This window comes from Pyrus communis, chromosome 15 (assembly GCF_963583255.1).
Source record: "Pyrus communis chromosome 15, drPyrComm1.1, whole genome shotgun sequence".
Classification (NCBI taxonomy): Eukaryota; Viridiplantae; Streptophyta; class Magnoliopsida; order Rosales; family Rosaceae; genus Pyrus; species Pyrus communis.
The window spans coordinates 6,775,150-6,791,882 of NC_084817.1; the positions used below are offsets into that span (position 1 = coordinate 6,775,150).

The 16,733-nt window shown below is 37.4% G+C and overlaps 1 protein-coding gene across 1 annotated transcript; it reads right to left on the reverse strand.

Moving 5' to 3' along the window:
• Positions 1–10,018: 10,018 nt before the first annotated feature.
• LOC137718299 (probable protein phosphatase 2C 12) lies at positions 10,019–15,374 on the reverse strand. The gene is made up of 10 exons (XM_068457817.1): positions 15,185–15,374; positions 14,554–14,924; positions 13,822–13,993; positions 12,714–12,867; positions 12,572–12,635; positions 12,261–12,368; positions 11,859–11,984; positions 11,446–11,684; positions 10,793–10,995; positions 10,019–10,680 (listed from the first exon to the last, which is right to left on the reverse strand). The coding sequence occupies exons 2-10, from the start codon at positions 14,752–14,754 to the stop codon at positions 10,655–10,657; spliced, it is 1,293 nt and encodes a 430-aa protein (XP_068313918.1). The 5' UTR covers positions 14,755–14,924; positions 15,185–15,374; the 3' UTR covers positions 10,019–10,654.
• Positions 15,375–16,733: the final 1,359 nt, after the last annotated feature.

Genomic DNA, 16,733 nt, shown 5'->3' on the forward strand with positions numbered 1-16,733 from the left:
ATATTTGTTTCATGCATCGCACAATTAAATTGTTAGAATATGTGAGTCAATGCATAAACTTAAATTAGAAGCATACTTAGGGTTTCCTAAACCCTAGGTTCGAAAAATTTTGGGTAATCTTTGGCATCACCATGGATGGCGTTGACAAGTTGGACCACGTGCACAACCTTTTTTGGGCATGCTGCTCCCTCTCGGACAAAACCAAGCCTCGGCTTGGGTTCCATGTCACACGGGCCTACAGCCTTGCTCCCTTGTCTCGACCCATAACCTGCACACCTCAACCTTTATGGTTACTAGGCTTGCAACTGCCTCGGCCCGCATACATACAACTAGCCCACTGCGGCTGGGCTTCCCGCGCCCAACCCACAGGCCAGCTTTCACTAGGCCTTGTCCAGTGCCCTCCCTTAGGCCAAAATTGAAACCCAGATGCTGCTGGGGTTTCCCCCCCACCCCCGTGGCCTGCAACCCCCTCCCGAGGCCATTTAGGGCCTTGCCTTTTACTCAAGGCACCGAACTCGAGCCCAATTATTCGTGGGGCTATATTTTCGACCCGATAATATTATTTAGCTTCAATAATTGACCCCATATGACCCGATTTATTGAATTAATTAAAAGTGACCTGCAGTCCATTAATATGATAATGAATCCAAAATTATTGGCCTGAAAATCACTTTTGGACATTAACGATTCAATAATTTATTTTTATACTTTGAATCGTAACATATTTTCATAGTAACGAAACTCTCACACTTGAGTTCCCAAAGAACCTCAAATCCACTATATTCAAATTAGTATATTGCATTATGTGTTTCTTGCAGAAACCTCTCATTATGAACTAATTGTTCATAAAACTAAATTGAACCTGTAATTTTAAATTTAGTGTCTTTGAAACCTGAAGTTTGCATTCAAACATACCACATAAAACCTGTAGTTTTCATGCATAAATTAAACCAATACATGTTTATAGAACATGTATGTTCTACGATATATGTATATGGCTTACCATATGACTAATCACGTTTTTTTCCCCTCCGTTTTAGGGACATGTCGAACTTAAACAAGCTCGATTTCTCCGCTCTAGAAGTCTCTGGAAGAAACTATCTGAAGTGGGTTCAAGACGTGAAGCTCCATTTGACTGCAAAGGGTATTAGAGCCACCATTGAGACACCCATCGCCGACAAACCTGTTGACGAAGCTCAGAAGGCTACTGCAATGATCTTCATTCGAAGACACATCCATGATGCACTGCAAACTGAGTATCTCGCTGAGGAGGACCCACGCACCCCCTGGCTTGCTCTGGCCGACCGTTTCGATCACCAGAAAGACATATACTTGCCTTAAGCAAGACACGACTGGCATCATCTTCGCTTCAAGGATTTTAAGTCCGTGAATGAATACAACTTTGAAGTTTGTAGATTCCATTCATTGTTGAAATTCTGCAAAGTATAACCAACTGAATCAGATCTCCTGGAGAAGACCTATTCTACCTTCCATGCCACCAATATTGTCCTTTACCAACAATATAGGGCATAGAAATTCACCAAGTTTTCGGATTTGATCTCTATTTTACTTCTCACTGAAAAGCAGAACCAGCTTTTGATAAAGAATCATCAATCTCGACCAACTGGCTCGAACGCCGCGCCTGAAGCGCATGTGACCAATTCTAGTAGCCATAAATGACACACCTCGACCTAGATCGAGGCATGCTGGCCGTCATGTTGTTTGGTATCAAAGCCAATCTTTGGCCGGATATATGTCGACGAGGATGTCGGACCCCTAAGAAGGGTGGATTGTAACATCCCACATCGCCTAAAAGAGTGGATCATGTAAGCATTATATGTATATTCCCATCTTTACCTAGCACGAGGCCTTTTGGGAGCTCACTGGCTTCGGGTTCCATTGGAATTCCGAAGTTAAGCGAGTTCACGCGAGAGCAATCCCAAGATGGGTGATCTACTGGGAAGTTTTCATGTGAGTTCCCAAAAACAAAACCGTGAGGGTGTGGTAAGGGCTCAAAGCGGACAATATCGTGTTACAGCGGAGTCGAGCCCAGGATGTGACAATAAATGACAAAAGAATCGTCGTGGCTATGGCAATGGGAGGCAAGCCCCACCATGGGCCCAAGGTCAACAGAGTGCCTCACCTAAGGGAAGAAATGTGACCCAGCAACATCCATCACTCGCCCTTAAGGCCCTAAACTTCAAGAACAAGGGTAAAGCTCTCATTCAACTTGCTTTTACTAAACTGGACATGTGTTATCGCTGTGGATCAAATGATCATTGGTCACGCATATGCCGAGCCTCCCCTGAGGCTATTGCCAAGTATCATTCCCGTCGTGAGTCTAACTTTGCACACGTGGATCATCTGGAAGATGCAACTACATCAATGGAGATATCAGATTCTCAGGAGGCGTCAGCTCCTATGGATGAATAAATTAGACATGTTTTTAGGGTGTTTAACACTAGTGGCTGAACCCACTAGGAATGGCCGGCCCTACCCCCCTATTTTTCTAGGTTTATGGTTTAATTTTGAATAATTTCTCTAAGTATTTGGAATAATTTGTTTGGTTTTGGTTTGTTTTGAATTATGGATTGTTATTTGAATGGATATTATTTTCTCAAATTGCTTAATTGAATGAATGGACTTATATTTATGCATGTGACCAATTCAATCAATTTATTTCTAGGTATGTCTAGTGGGAAAGTTAGTTGTTTGGTAGATAGTGTAACCACGCACACCATCTTGCGTGAATGACACTATTTTATTAACTTGATACCCAAGAAAGCTCATTTGACAACTCTCTCAGGCTCATCCAACCTGATTAAAGGATATGGAAAGGCACGTATCATGTTCTCTAATGGTACTATCTTGACCATTAAGGAGGCACTCTATTCTCCACGTTCCAGAATAATGTTGATGAGTTTTAGAGATATTCAAGATAATCAATATCATATTGAAACCAATGAAGATCATGGTTCTGAATTTCTTTGTATCGCTTCGTATGAATATGGCCAGAAGAGTATTCATGAGAAGTTGGAATGTCTGCCGAGTAGGTTGTACATCACAACCATTTGCGGCATAGAAGCCTACACTGTGGCCGGCCCTATGCCTGAGTTCCAGGACATTTTGTTGCTTTGGCATGACCGTTTGGGATATCCTGGACGTGACATGTTGTGCCATATCCTCCAATCTTCACACGAGCATAAGTTACATCCTTATGTTGGACTTCTGCCATGCAAAGCGTGTTCTTTAGGGAAGTTGAATACTCAACCCTCATATACAAAGATTAATCACGACCCTCTAAATTTCTTCAGAGGATTCAAGGGGACATTTGTGGACCTATCGAACCAACCTGCAGACCATTTAAATACTTTATGGTGTTGGTTAATGCATCGACAAGATGGTTACATGTTTGCCTATTGTCCACACACAACGCCGCGTTTGCTAAACTCCTAGCTCAAATCATTAAGCTAAGGGATCACCACCCTGATTATTTGATTAAGTCGATTCGACTGGATAACGCTGGAGAGTTTACATCACAGAATTTTGACGATTATTGCTTGTCAGTATGGATTGATGTGAAACATCATGTAGCCTATGTTCACACCCAAAACGGTCTGGAAAAAGCTTTCATAAAGTGCCTTCAATCGATAACTTGGACTTTGGTTATGAGAACCAAATTGTCGGTATCTGCCTGGGGCTATGCAATATTGCACGCAACTATATTGGTCCGCCTGAGATCCACTGCTACCCAACCACATTCACCGTTACAGTTGGTCACTGGATGCGAGCCTGACGTCTCGTATTTACGGGTGTTTGGGTGCGCCATATATGTGCCAATAGCGCCGCCACTACGTACCAAAATGGGTCCTCAGAGAAAAATGAGAATCTATGTCGGTTACGATTCGCCATCAATTGTTCGTTACTTAGAACCCTTGATAGAATATCTCTTTACCGCACGTTTTGCGGATTGTCACTTTGATGAGACAGTCTTCCCGTCGTGAGGGATGTTATTGTGTAAATCCTAGGAAATTTGGGAATGTATCTTATATTCCTATTAGGAGTAGATTACATATTTAATGTTGTAATCCTAAAGGGAAAGGTTTTTACCTATCCTACTACTATAAATAAAGGCACAATGGGGTGAATCAAACACACCTCACAATTAAATCACTTTCTCTTCTCTCTAATTGTGCCTAGCCCCCCTCTCTCTAAACCCTAGATCGTTCAATCAAATTGGCTTACAACAAGATACATATTTTCGACGTAAATTTCTGTCATTTCATACTTTTACAAAAATGTACCTGCAAAACAATCAACACCTTTGATCAAAGAACTAAGCTGGGGTTGGAAGGCTTGGTCAATAGATCTCTGATGCCTAAGTTGGTTTCTCTCAAAAGTGTATGTGTTTAGAGCTTTTAGGGATAGCAAAAGCTTTTGGTAGAGATAGAGATATATATAGGGGAGAGGGTTGGTCATGGTGTTAAGGTTTTATCTTACACATGACGGTATCTTATTGGCCAAGATGTACGAAGAGAATATTCTCAAGATATTAAATAGGAAATAATATCTTAAGATAATGGTATAAATATCCCTAATTGATTTTCACTTTTCCTTGTCATAGGCAAGTGAGCTGTTAGCAGTTGCTTAGACCTTCAGGGTGCTGAGATGCTCATGGGAGTATCTGAGAAGCATGCCCATGTAATGAGAGCAATCTTGTCTTTCTTGACCAAAAATCCACACATCGCCTCTAGAATTTTTAAGATTATTTTAGACTCCACACATATGGCTTGATTATTTGTTTTAGAATGAAATTGGGAAGGGAGAATAAAAGAGAATTTGGATTGAGTAATGTTACACTTATCACCTAATTGTACCATCATTTATATCATCTCTCTAATAGAGATGAAAACCACATGCGGTGGACCCTATCATTACCTAGTTGTACCATAATGTAGATCCTAACTTTATTAGATAGACAGTATAAATAATGGTACAAGTAGGTGATAAAAGTATCATTTTTGCTTTGGATTTACATGATGTAACGTGCAGCTCAGCATTTGTCGACTCCATATGCATTGATATTATCTGTAAGTAAGAGGTCAAGAATCAAATAACTCTAATACAAACGTTAAAAACTAAATTATTGAAGAATAAAATTCTAGAAAATTCACTTAATAAATTATTACTTACATGAAATGGTTTTACTTTTAATCAAAACGATGTTTTTTTTTTTTTTTTTTGTGATAAAATTCATCAACTATTAGGCTATGTTGGTAGTTAAGACAATATCAGAAAGTTTAGTAATGGACAATTCTGAAATCTGGACATAAACATACCAGCATCTCACTCAAGAATGAGAAGACAGTGGTCTGTTAAGCTCGTTTTGTTCTTAGAACCAATATGTTGTAATCCTGAAGCACCACCCTTCCACAACGAAGGCTACCACTAGTCTTCGACTTAAGGGGTAACTTTCCATGTTTAGTTTAATATTAGGCTAATGTTAGGGAGACTAAATTTATAAACACAATTTTGAAAACTAAATGACATAGAAGTTGATGATTAGATTATTATTTAAGCGTTGATAAATGTGCTCATTTTTATTGATAACACATCATTTAGTTTGCAAATTTTGTCTACGAATTTAGTCTCCTTAGCATTACCTTTAATATTAACACATTGGTATCAAAGTCATACTTAATTTTGACCTCTCATGCATTTACTAACACATTAAAAAAATATGTGGGCACGATCAATAATCTAACACCTAAAAATTCAAGAACTAGATTAATTAGGATAAAAAAGGTAATCTATCTCAATCCTTCTCATTTTCTCCATATTCTTCACTTTCTCCGCTCATAACTTTTTTATTTCAAATAAGTAAACGTGTTATAACTTATCCTTGTTCAATTTATTCCTTCGTATTTTATAGAACACCTCTCATTTTCTATTGAGCGACGTGAAGCTTGGATTCAAGTTTCAAACCATCTTCTTGATGATTCTGATTCTTAAATCTTTTATTCTTCACGGGGTCATATCTTCATCACCAAATATGTCAAAGTTGTCTACTTCCAGTTGATACTGAGATACTACATATAAAACTATCTCATTGTCTAAAACAAGTTGCGTAGAGAGACAGAACAGTGGTCTTTGTTCACACAAATATTAACTAATGAAAAGAGGTTAAAAGTTTTGAATTTTAACGATAATGACAAAATAAAAGGTAAAATGAATAGTACCATGATTGACTTTTTAATGTAAAAATATGATTTTTCGTTAAAGTGAACAGTAACCGAAACATTTTCGTTAAAGTTTCCTAAAGAAAATGTTAGACATATCGTCTTTTTTATATTTTGTAAATCACATGATGTAACGATTGATTATTGGATTTGACTATTACTGATTTAAAAATAGAATCCAACCATTAATAACATCGTATGGTCTACAAAATATAATCTAAAAAGATGATTTATCCAACATCACTTGTACCATAAAAAAAAAATATATATATATGAATGATGTCAGAGAGTCCAAAATTTTAAACTACCTTTCGTAAATCACATGATATGACAACTAATATATACACAATACATCTGTTAAAATGTCAAAAAGTATTAAACGCAACTGATTGATGATTCAATGTCGGAAAGAGAAGGGCCCATGATATTTTGTCATAATTACGACTATGTTCTGGAATAAGATTAATTAACCATGATCATGAAGACCAAGATTGGATTCATATGGTTCACCCATCAATCAGTTTTGAAAGAATATGAGGCCACTCACCTTAACTTCCTCGGCTACACAAACTTTTTTCTTTTGTTTCAACACAGCAACAACTAAAAGAAAAACGCTTTTGACTATCTTACACCATGGAACTGTACCATGGCAAAGAGGAGAATAAATTTGCATCAGCTCTTCCAGCCCAAAAAAATCCGAGTTGTTCCCCCGAGGTAGGAATTGACAGGCTCCAGCCATGTTACGCAAGGCTGACATCTGACATCAGTAATAATTAAAAATTAGAAAAAATTAATTAAAAATATAAATATTTTTTATTTTTTTTAATAAATACATAACCGTGTTTTTTCATTTTACATCACATTTCAATATTTTCAAATACTTTTAACTAATTTTTTATTATTATTCGAAATTATTAAAACTAATATTATCTTTTATTATTTTATAAATAAAAATAACAATATTGTAATACTAATAGTCTGGGCTATTCAGTTTAGGGGTAAAGATACATTTGGATAGTTACTGTTTATTAAAAGCAGTTATTGTTCGCTTAGGGGATTGAATTGCCTATAAGAGCAACTCCACCATTGTTTATTGCCTTGGGGATAGGCAACCCAATCTACTCTCCCCGTTCCCAAAACACTCCAACCCACTCGGGCAATAGGACCCAAAGCGAACCCGATGGAAAAGTCAAGCAATAATTGTCTAACTCAGTGCCCTGCCTATGTGACATAAGGGTGATGTCATCATGATGTCAGTCAGAATTTAAATTATTAAAAAAATTATACAAATGCTAATTAAAAATATAAAAAATTCTATATATTTTTTTCTCTAAATATGTAACTATGTTCTTCCACCTTATAATACATTTCAATATTTTTGAATACTTTCAACTAATCTTTTACTATTATCCGAAATTAAAAATAAAGTTATCTTTTATTATTTCATAAAATAAAAAATACTAATATTTTAATACTCCTGGACTATTCCATTTAGGGGTCAACATGCACTTGGGCAGTTACTGTTCATTTAAAGGAATTGAGTTGCATATTGTCTAAGGAGCCTTCCTACAATGAAAGTGCTCTAAGAGCTTTATAGAGGTAGAATTGCTCTGATAGCACAAAGTGAGAACAAGGGGTGCGGAAGGTTTTCCATGATCAATATTAGGTGTGGAGTTGTCGAAAAGTGAGATCAATTCTTTAATCTAAGGGATATAGATAAAGGAATACATGGTAAGTTTTTTTTTTTTAATTTATTCAATTTTTTTTTTCTTATAAGAGATTTAGTTAAATGGATAGGCAACTACGGTTACTTAAATAAATGTGACATGATTTTAGAGGGGGAAAGGTTACTTTGAGTTAGGGGGTGAGCAAAAAAGGACTAAATTGTATATAGAATTGTTCTATATCTCTTGTCATGTGTCAATTGATCAAATATTTGTTGTAAAATTACATAATGAGAGAAATAAACAAATGGTTATGTAAAATCATACATTTTGTGTTATTTACTGGTTTTATACAACATACATGTCAAGTGATGAATAGATACATGCGACTCATTGATATATTCGAGCACACCTTTATGAGCCACGCGGATGTATATGATAGGTGTATACTAAGACTTACTTGCGAGACAATTTTTCAAAAGAGAAATAGTTTGCGCACTTCGCTTTTTGATTGAATTAATTTAATCGATACAAATAAACAAATTTGAGCAGCCAGTTAGAGCAGCCCTAATACACGATTAGATGTGGCAAATCAATCCATTGAATTGTTAATGAATATTCATAAGATCCATTAGTTTGATTTCACTTTACACAATCATCACTAATGCCAACCTCACTTTCATATTATGGTGATATCAAATTAAACAGGTTTTAACGGGTACTTATTAACAACTTAATGGGTTAATTTGTCATCTCTATACACAAGGGGGTGATTAACATACAACTAAATAATGGGGTGGCAGAAATTGTGGGTGAATACAAAACTATAAAGTAAGGTGTGTGAGTGATGGTAGACCCAAACACACGTGCACGCAGTGGTCCATGAGGCATCATCCATAGTAGAGGAATTTTGTTCGTATAGTTAAGGTCGACATCTCAATCATGCACCAATTATTGTGGTCGACTCACTCAATCCATCCTCACCACTTCTCACACCGTTCATATTACCATATTCTTTTTTTCTCATTTCTCCAAAGGATAAGGTTATACTCTACTTAATGAGAAACTTCTATATATAGATATTGATAACACAAGCGAGGTCGTTTATCATTTTATGACTTATAGAGTTTGTTTGGAAGTATTTTTAAATTGATGTTTTTTGAAACAACACTTATAATCAGGTGCTTCTTGTAGGAAGCACATAACCAATGCTTCTTGTATAAAAGTTCTTTTGAAATCTAATAATATTTTCTCTAAAAGAGCTTTAAGTGATTTTAAAAATACTTCCAAACGAGCTCATACTATGGTTGGACGATATATGTTGATATGTCCCAACTGTAAGATATATATAATAAATAGATCTACATGCTATGGTTTGAGTGAAATAGCAACGATCACATGATCTTGTTGGTCCACTAGAGAGAGAATGAAGAAGAAAACATGGCATAAAACAAAGACATCGCATTCACTCCATATGGAGAGATCTTAAGAGAGTTTGTGAGTATGCCCTTCTTCCTTTTTGCTTTAGCTAGTAGCCACTCATATTCTTATTCTCTCTTCATAGAGGACTACCAGGTCATGGGAACCCTAAAGCCATCGAGAAGCAAAAGGTGATAACTAACTAACAAACAAACATCAGCATGTGAGGTTTTGTACATTAACCCGTGAGCTGGCAAACCCTACCAAATGATCCCGTTTGGTTCGGTTTTTCGAGCCAACCAAACCGGCAAAAGCAAGTTCAATCTCAAAAGTTAAGCAAGTTCAATCTCAAAAGTTCCAAGGTTCGTGAGCACAACAAAAGTCAAATGAAGTCAACACATTTCTATTGTGCTGACGAGCTTTCTTTTTCTTACCTCAAGTTGGCTCCTTTAAACCAACCAGCCAAATGGTCCCTGCTAATGACTGCCGGCCTTCAACTCTAAACCATACGACAGAGTGGGATTGGGACCCTCGGTACGAAAAACTCGCATACCGGATTAATGACGAGCACAGCCGTGCCGCATTACCAAATGACGACAACTCTAAACAACCAAACTTGATAGCAAATCGAAATGATAAACAAAATAATCCACAAGTAGATTCAAGTGCACATTACGAAGCCACGAACAAAAAATCTATCAAATGATGCCTTTTTGGCATTTATAAATTACAATTACAGCAACCGTTTTGACCGTTTGAAGAACAATGGCAGGAACCAGGGAATTTACAAAGAGGGAAAGAAGACATCAGTAGAAAAGAATAAAAAGACATCCTTCGTAAGGCAAAGAAAAATAAAAATTCATCATCAAATTTCCCCTACTGTGTAATGAATCAGTCTGAGGTCTCATCAAGTTCACCTAATATAATAATATGACATCGAAGAGTGTATTGAATCAAGGTTAGCTCCGTAAAATAGAAGGGTATGGATCAAGAGAGAGTTACCTCCGATGCACATTATGCTTTAGTTCATCCAGCCCTTCTACAACCTCTTTAAGGGAGGCAGGCACTGTCTACGTGGCTCTGAAGTAAAAAATACGGATCTTAAAGAAGCATGCAGGTCTATCTGGGATCTTCCGACTTGAAACATGAGAATGTGAGATAGATCCAGATAGGGTTTCTAAGTTGAGTGCCAAAACGGATATGGTTCTATAAATCCCGGTGAGATATTGAAGGGAAATAGTATCAACAGATGCACCACCTTCCCACTCATCAACAACCTCAAAGTAATTTTGTTAGTGGTCTCGAAAGAAAATAGTGCTGAGAAAGTGTTGCCTAATCGCTATCGCTATCGCGTCTTCCTGCAAGAAACAAACCGAAGATAAATTAGAGGATGTAACATAAATTTGAAAAACAACAAATAAACGAATAAAATAAAAATAAAATGAAAGAGGGGGGAAAAGTTTGTCATACTTCCTGATGGTCTTTGCCCCTCCATGGCCTCTTTTTTCTCTTGGCAACTTGAGCAAAGGAAGGGGCCATCCCAAGGTCTCACTTTTCCTGGGTTCGATGACCCAGCGTGTATTGAAATACCCTCTCCCGGTTCAATTTCTACTTGACAAACTGCACACATAAACAACTTGAACATGTTGCAGAGCGGGTATTTCGTATCTAACCTGCATTCCACACAACAATCCTGTCAGAATCCAGTAAACCGACATAAACCCCCACCATGCAAAGTTATACTGATAATGAAACAACTCCATGATAGAAAGTTCAAGTGATAACAAAACTTCCAAACAAAAATACAACACTTCATGTGACGCCTGATCCAGAGATCAAAATAATGTTTAGGCTATGAAGATGTTTCTTAAGCACAAAATGAAGATGTTTCTTTTTTTTTTCTGAGAAGAAACTATAACAGTTTATTAAAAAAGAAAAGTGTAATACACAGAAGTGGATAAGAAATCCACCAAGAACAGAACAAGAAAATCTCTCCAGAGGATCTGATTACAAGTAGGACAACCTCAACCAAAATCACTTTACAACTGCTAACATATCCCACAGTATGTGACAAAGAGAGCAATTCTTAAATTCTTAAATGAAGATGTTTCTTAAGCACAAACCTTTCGGAAAGTGAAGCAGAACCTTCCTCAAATAATTCCTCCACCTCGTCTGGCTCAATATATTCTTTTTCAACATTAGAAGATGATTCAGAGGACTTTTTCTTAAACATGGATTTAAACAACACTCCTTTTCCGTGCCTCTTTGGTTGGGATAACGGAGCTTGTGGCTTCTCTTGTGGTAAAATATCAATCACAATGCAGGTTGTATCATCCCGAAGTCCCTTATGCCCTACAGCATCCTGGAAGTAGAACAAAAAGTTTAAAACATAGTATTGAAGTAAGAAAGCAAGATTCCTCCCAGCACAATAGCTCTGGCAAAGCATCTAAACCGTGGGTCAAGGCACCAAAGCTATGGAATATATAAATATCTACCATTATTTACAGAAAACTGAAAACCATAACTGTTATTATACCTTAACAATTTGTGCAGCTGCCGCGTCCGGTGGCATCCCACGGCAACAATCAAGAGCTTCTTCTGCAGACAAAGCATCCCAGACTCCGTCACTTGACATGATAATTCTACCACCTGCGCTCGACAACTGTGACAAAAAAATACAACATTTTCTTTAAAATAATCATTTCAAATGAAGCATGAAAGAATACTGTAGTTTCGACAATGAAAAGAAACAGATGATTATTTCAAGAAATCATAAGAATATAAGGGTAACTATTTCAAAGGTTCACAGTAATATAATAGTTGCTTCTATGAATGTCTGCTGAATCTTTTGGTACCAACATCCAATAGGGAATCAAGCACATGGAAATCAAAACAAGGGCAATGAACATTGTTAAATGTAACAAGACTAGAAACACACCTTGATTTGCTTCACATAAGGAACAGGAACAATGAACTCCCCCACATCCAGATCACCAATGGATCGTGACAGACACAAGCCTCCAGGCCAACACCTCAAAGGACCGATCTACAAGGAAAAGTCATCCAAATTAGTTTGTGCATTTCAAGATTAATCTTATCAACATCAGGGTCCTACATATATTCAACCTATCCTTACGCACACTTGTCTCATCCACCAGGATTTAATATGCCTTTCTTCATTTCTTAATTTGTGTTTGTACAGAAAACTTCATGAACAATACACTTAAGTACGGCATGAAGAAAAGTTACCTCTGCTCCACCACCAGTATTAAGCCGACCAACCTCACCCCCACTTGAGGTGATACGCTGCCTCCTATTAAATTAGTTGGAGGGTTAATAAAGGTTACAGATTATTAAGTGAGTCACAAAACACATCATACAGATAACTTACTCCTCTTCATTGATTTCAAGCCTATGATCTGCTGATAAATAATAAACTCCACCTTCAGCAGGTTCAACTATGCAACGAGAATCGCCAACAGATGCAACAGATATGACCCATCCTTCTATAATCACAAATGTGACAGTTGTTCCTGATGTTTTAGCTGAAAGATGGCAATAAAATGCATGAAATCATGCACACAACAAAACAAGAAATTAACCATTATACTGAAACTCATAAAAATTACAAAATCAAATATACAACCAGTAACCCTCAAATACAACAATTAACTTATTCGTTGATATCCTTAGGCATGCACGATCTCCAAAATGGACGAAAACATTTTTATAACAAACATATAAACAAGAAAAACACATACACACATTTTTGAAGGATCTCATATACATTGCATGTGCATGTGTTGGGAGTTTAAGTTAGGGTAAGTTAGGCTAAGGAAGTGAAAAATAGACATGGGGATTGAGAGGCTGTACAACTGGAGCTATAATTCCCCACATATAAGTAGCATGAGGCTATGATATGTTTGCAAGTCAACAGAAGACACAGCTCTCATACCAAAATGAACTTATACAGGTGCTAGTAAATGTAGTATAAACCATAAAGCTAGGACACTAAATTCTCAGCTTAAATAATTTTGGGTGAACTCAGGCAAACTCTACAGTCCACTAAACTTTTGACAGTTATAAGAAGAAGGACAAAAAAACAGCATATAGGCATACAATTAACTTATAATTTTATATAAACCAAAATATGATTAGTATGCAGTATAGGTTGGTTATATGAGCAATTTCACACAGAGCGTGGATTTGAGATGCTTTCTCAAACAAGGGATAACATTATGCATCTCCCCTTATGACCCAGGCACAGCCAAAGCATCTACTTATTAACTCTAGTTTCAATCGCATGCATATGTTACAAAGGTAATCCAGTTTCAAACTGCACAAAAAAAAAAAAAAAAAAAAAAAAAACCCCACATACCAACATATATGATAGGAATTTTACCATGGGAAAAACCATTAAGAGTTGGTCAATAGACTCAATACTCAACTTTAAGGTAAAGCAAGAGCTAAAAGTAAAAACAGATTAAAATTATCCATACCTCTCTCTTGGAATTCTTTGTCTGTCTTGACGAAGCCTGCTACAAAAGCCCTTGGCAATGCTGCTACCCATTCATCTTTGTTTAGATCTGAAGGGATAGCGGCCAAAACATTATTCAGAAGATTCTCCTTAGAGTAGATAGCGGCTGCTGACCCGTTATGCCCATCAAATAGCTGCAAGACATGGTTCAGTAAGAATATAGCCATGCTTCAACAATGGTCCCCATAGTATTTATAGAATATGATAAAAGGAATAAAAACACGTTCCTCAGATTAGGAAGAAGCCAAAGGGACCGCAAATGTTTACAATCCACTACCAATAACTGTTTTGGCAGACCTATCAGCGTAATCCTAATAAGGGCTCATTAGAACTTGGGTTTTTTTTTTTATCAAACATGGGCACAAGTTTGAAATTCCCAGCATGACCGCCACATCCTTGCGCACATGGCTAGCTGAACCATCACAGCAGTCAACTACATACTCAAACACATCTAGTTTATGTAAATACTACGCATCTTAATTACCAAAAGATCATATACCAAAACACAAAGAAGAAAATCATGAACAAACACACCCAAAACTAGGTGACCGACATTTCTAAGCATAGCATTTAGTCAAAAAGTTTACCCCTTTGATGAACATCAAATTAACTTCTTAGCTATTTCTACATTTTCTTCAATTCAAATGGTCTACAACGCCAAAACAGAGAGAAACGAAAAATTAAAGAAAAATACCCCGAAAACTGAATACGTAGAAACTCCATCTCCCACAATTCTTTGACATTCCGTCTTTACCAACGTGAAATCCTCTCCTTTCTTGCTCTGACTCGCCTGACCGTGTATAAGCTCCGGTCTCTCAATCTTCTCATTGGCCAATTCACGCTTGAGCAGCACCGAAAGCGGAACCGTCTGATGATTTTCGCTCCTGGTGGACATTGTTCCCCAAACTCAAACACCTCAACACACACACACACACACACACTCTCTCTCTCTCTCTCTCTCTCTCTCTCTCTCTCTCTCTCTCTCTCTCTCTCCCTCCCTCCTTTTCTTTCTCTCTCCTCCTCCTCCTACCTCTAATGCTCCATCGTCGATTCTCAATCCAAATCCTGCAAACAAAGCAAAAACCAGCACATACGTGCGTCAATCAAACGCACCGTTTCACGCATTTTCCAATCTAACCATAAATCTAAATCCTTTCCAAAAAGAATAAAATCGTCGATATCAGAATCTAAAACGGCAACAAATCACCGAGATCTTCAAACGAATCGGACAACTTTCATCGTCTTAAAAGCCGTAAATTTTGTTAACAAATGCACAGAAATCGCAATGCGGAACCCGAATCCGAGAAAAGGAGAAGAAAAAGTACAGGAAGAGTGGGACCGATCAGCAAAAACAGCAATGACGATTACGCGGGAAGGAGACGAGGGCCAGGCGCGGCGGATGCGACAGCGGTGGCGGGTTGGTCTGATCGAGAAACGCGGATCCCGGCGCACTGTGAAAATTCCATTCTCCTTCGAGAGAGCGAATAATGAGATGAAAAAGCGGAAATGAAGCTGTTCTTCTCGCTTTCTTTCTTATTTTAACAAAAACAAAATTTAAAGAAATAAAATTAGAGAGAATAATTGATCGATTAAGTAATTATTTCCTGGCACTGACGTGGCAGGAAATCGCGTCATTTCTTACATTCGGCGCTTGGAGCCCCTTTTTTTACGCGCCGTTTGGCTTGTATGGCGCGCAAGAGCCAAGAGCGAAAAGGATCTGTCTCTCGCTCTCTAGTTCTGTGTGGGCCCACGAGGGATGGTGGGCTCCAGTGGGCCCCTTGATTGTGAGGAATCTGATGTGGTCGACTAATTAGGACAAATTATGTGATTTATTTACTTTTAATTTTATTTTTCTTCTTAGCAACCTTAGGAGGACCCAGTCAAGCAAAATAATCCCCGACAAAACACCAATCACAAAGATATAAATCTTCCACAATGAACGTTTCAGCCGGTTAGTGTAATTAATGATATTTTTAATTACTTGTTAGAGCATCTTTATCCCTTCGTGGAACGCAAAAATCAAGTCAACAGTGTTGTCCTCAATCCCAAAAAAACACCTCAACCAATCCAATAAGGCAAGAGCAAGTGGTGGGCTAACCGCTGCCCGCACAAAAGCCAGAGCTGGAGAAGCCCAACCTTGGTTTTAGGTGGCATTTGATTCCTAGAAGCAATGAAACCATGAATTACTATTTGAAAAATGTTAAGGAGAGTTGGAGACTCACTCAAAAATAAGATTTTCTATGAATTATCTGTCACGTCATGTTTTTAGCACAACGATTTATAATATTGATACGAAAATTAGCGTTAGATTATGAAGTGACAAAAACTCAATCGAAATTCCTACTTTGATAGAGTTTTCTTAACACTTCTCTTCGTTTTCACTTTTTTCTTATCAAAGTATCCACAAAGTGACATAATGATTAACCATTTTTTCGTTTCAGCTCAATGATAAAGATCAATCATAACACAACGTTAATGTCACGTAGTTAGACTCGAAAGATTATGATTAAATTGTGGGACCCATTGGTATGGGGGGACCCACAGGCAGATTTATTTGGGCCAATATTTTTTGCTTGAAAAAATCCTAACCCCCTTTTGTCCCGTCCTCCACCTGGAGAGTCCGGAATTCTCGGCGCCAGTTAATTAATCAGTCACGCTAATAAATAAATTACTTTCTATTTTATTTTAATAAATGATCGGCTCAAAAGCTCGAACAGCTTGGGATTCCAGGTGGCTCATTCGGCTTCGTACAATAGATCCGGCTGTACAGGAGCGCAGATTTATCCTTCATACATGTCACGCAGACGTAGAAGCATGTTCTATTTATTTGCTTTTCTTACATGCAGGAATTTTTTTTTTTTTTTTAATAAATTA

Excerpts from the sequence above, each read along its gene's own strand:
- LOC137718299 (XM_068457817.1), bottom strand. The coding sequence starts at position 14,754 with ATGTCCACCAGGAGCGAAAATCATCAGACGGTTCCGCTTTCGGTGCTG. Across the intron at positions 12,369-12,571 it reads ATACTGGTGGTGGAGCAGAG|ATCGGTCCTTTGAGGTGTTG; the intron begins GTAACTTTTCTT and ends TTTTCCTTGTAG. Across the intron at positions 11,985-12,260 it reads CTTATGTGAAGCAAATCAAG|TTGTCGAGCGCAGGTGGTAG; the intron begins GTGTGTTTCTAG and ends TTTTTGTCACAG.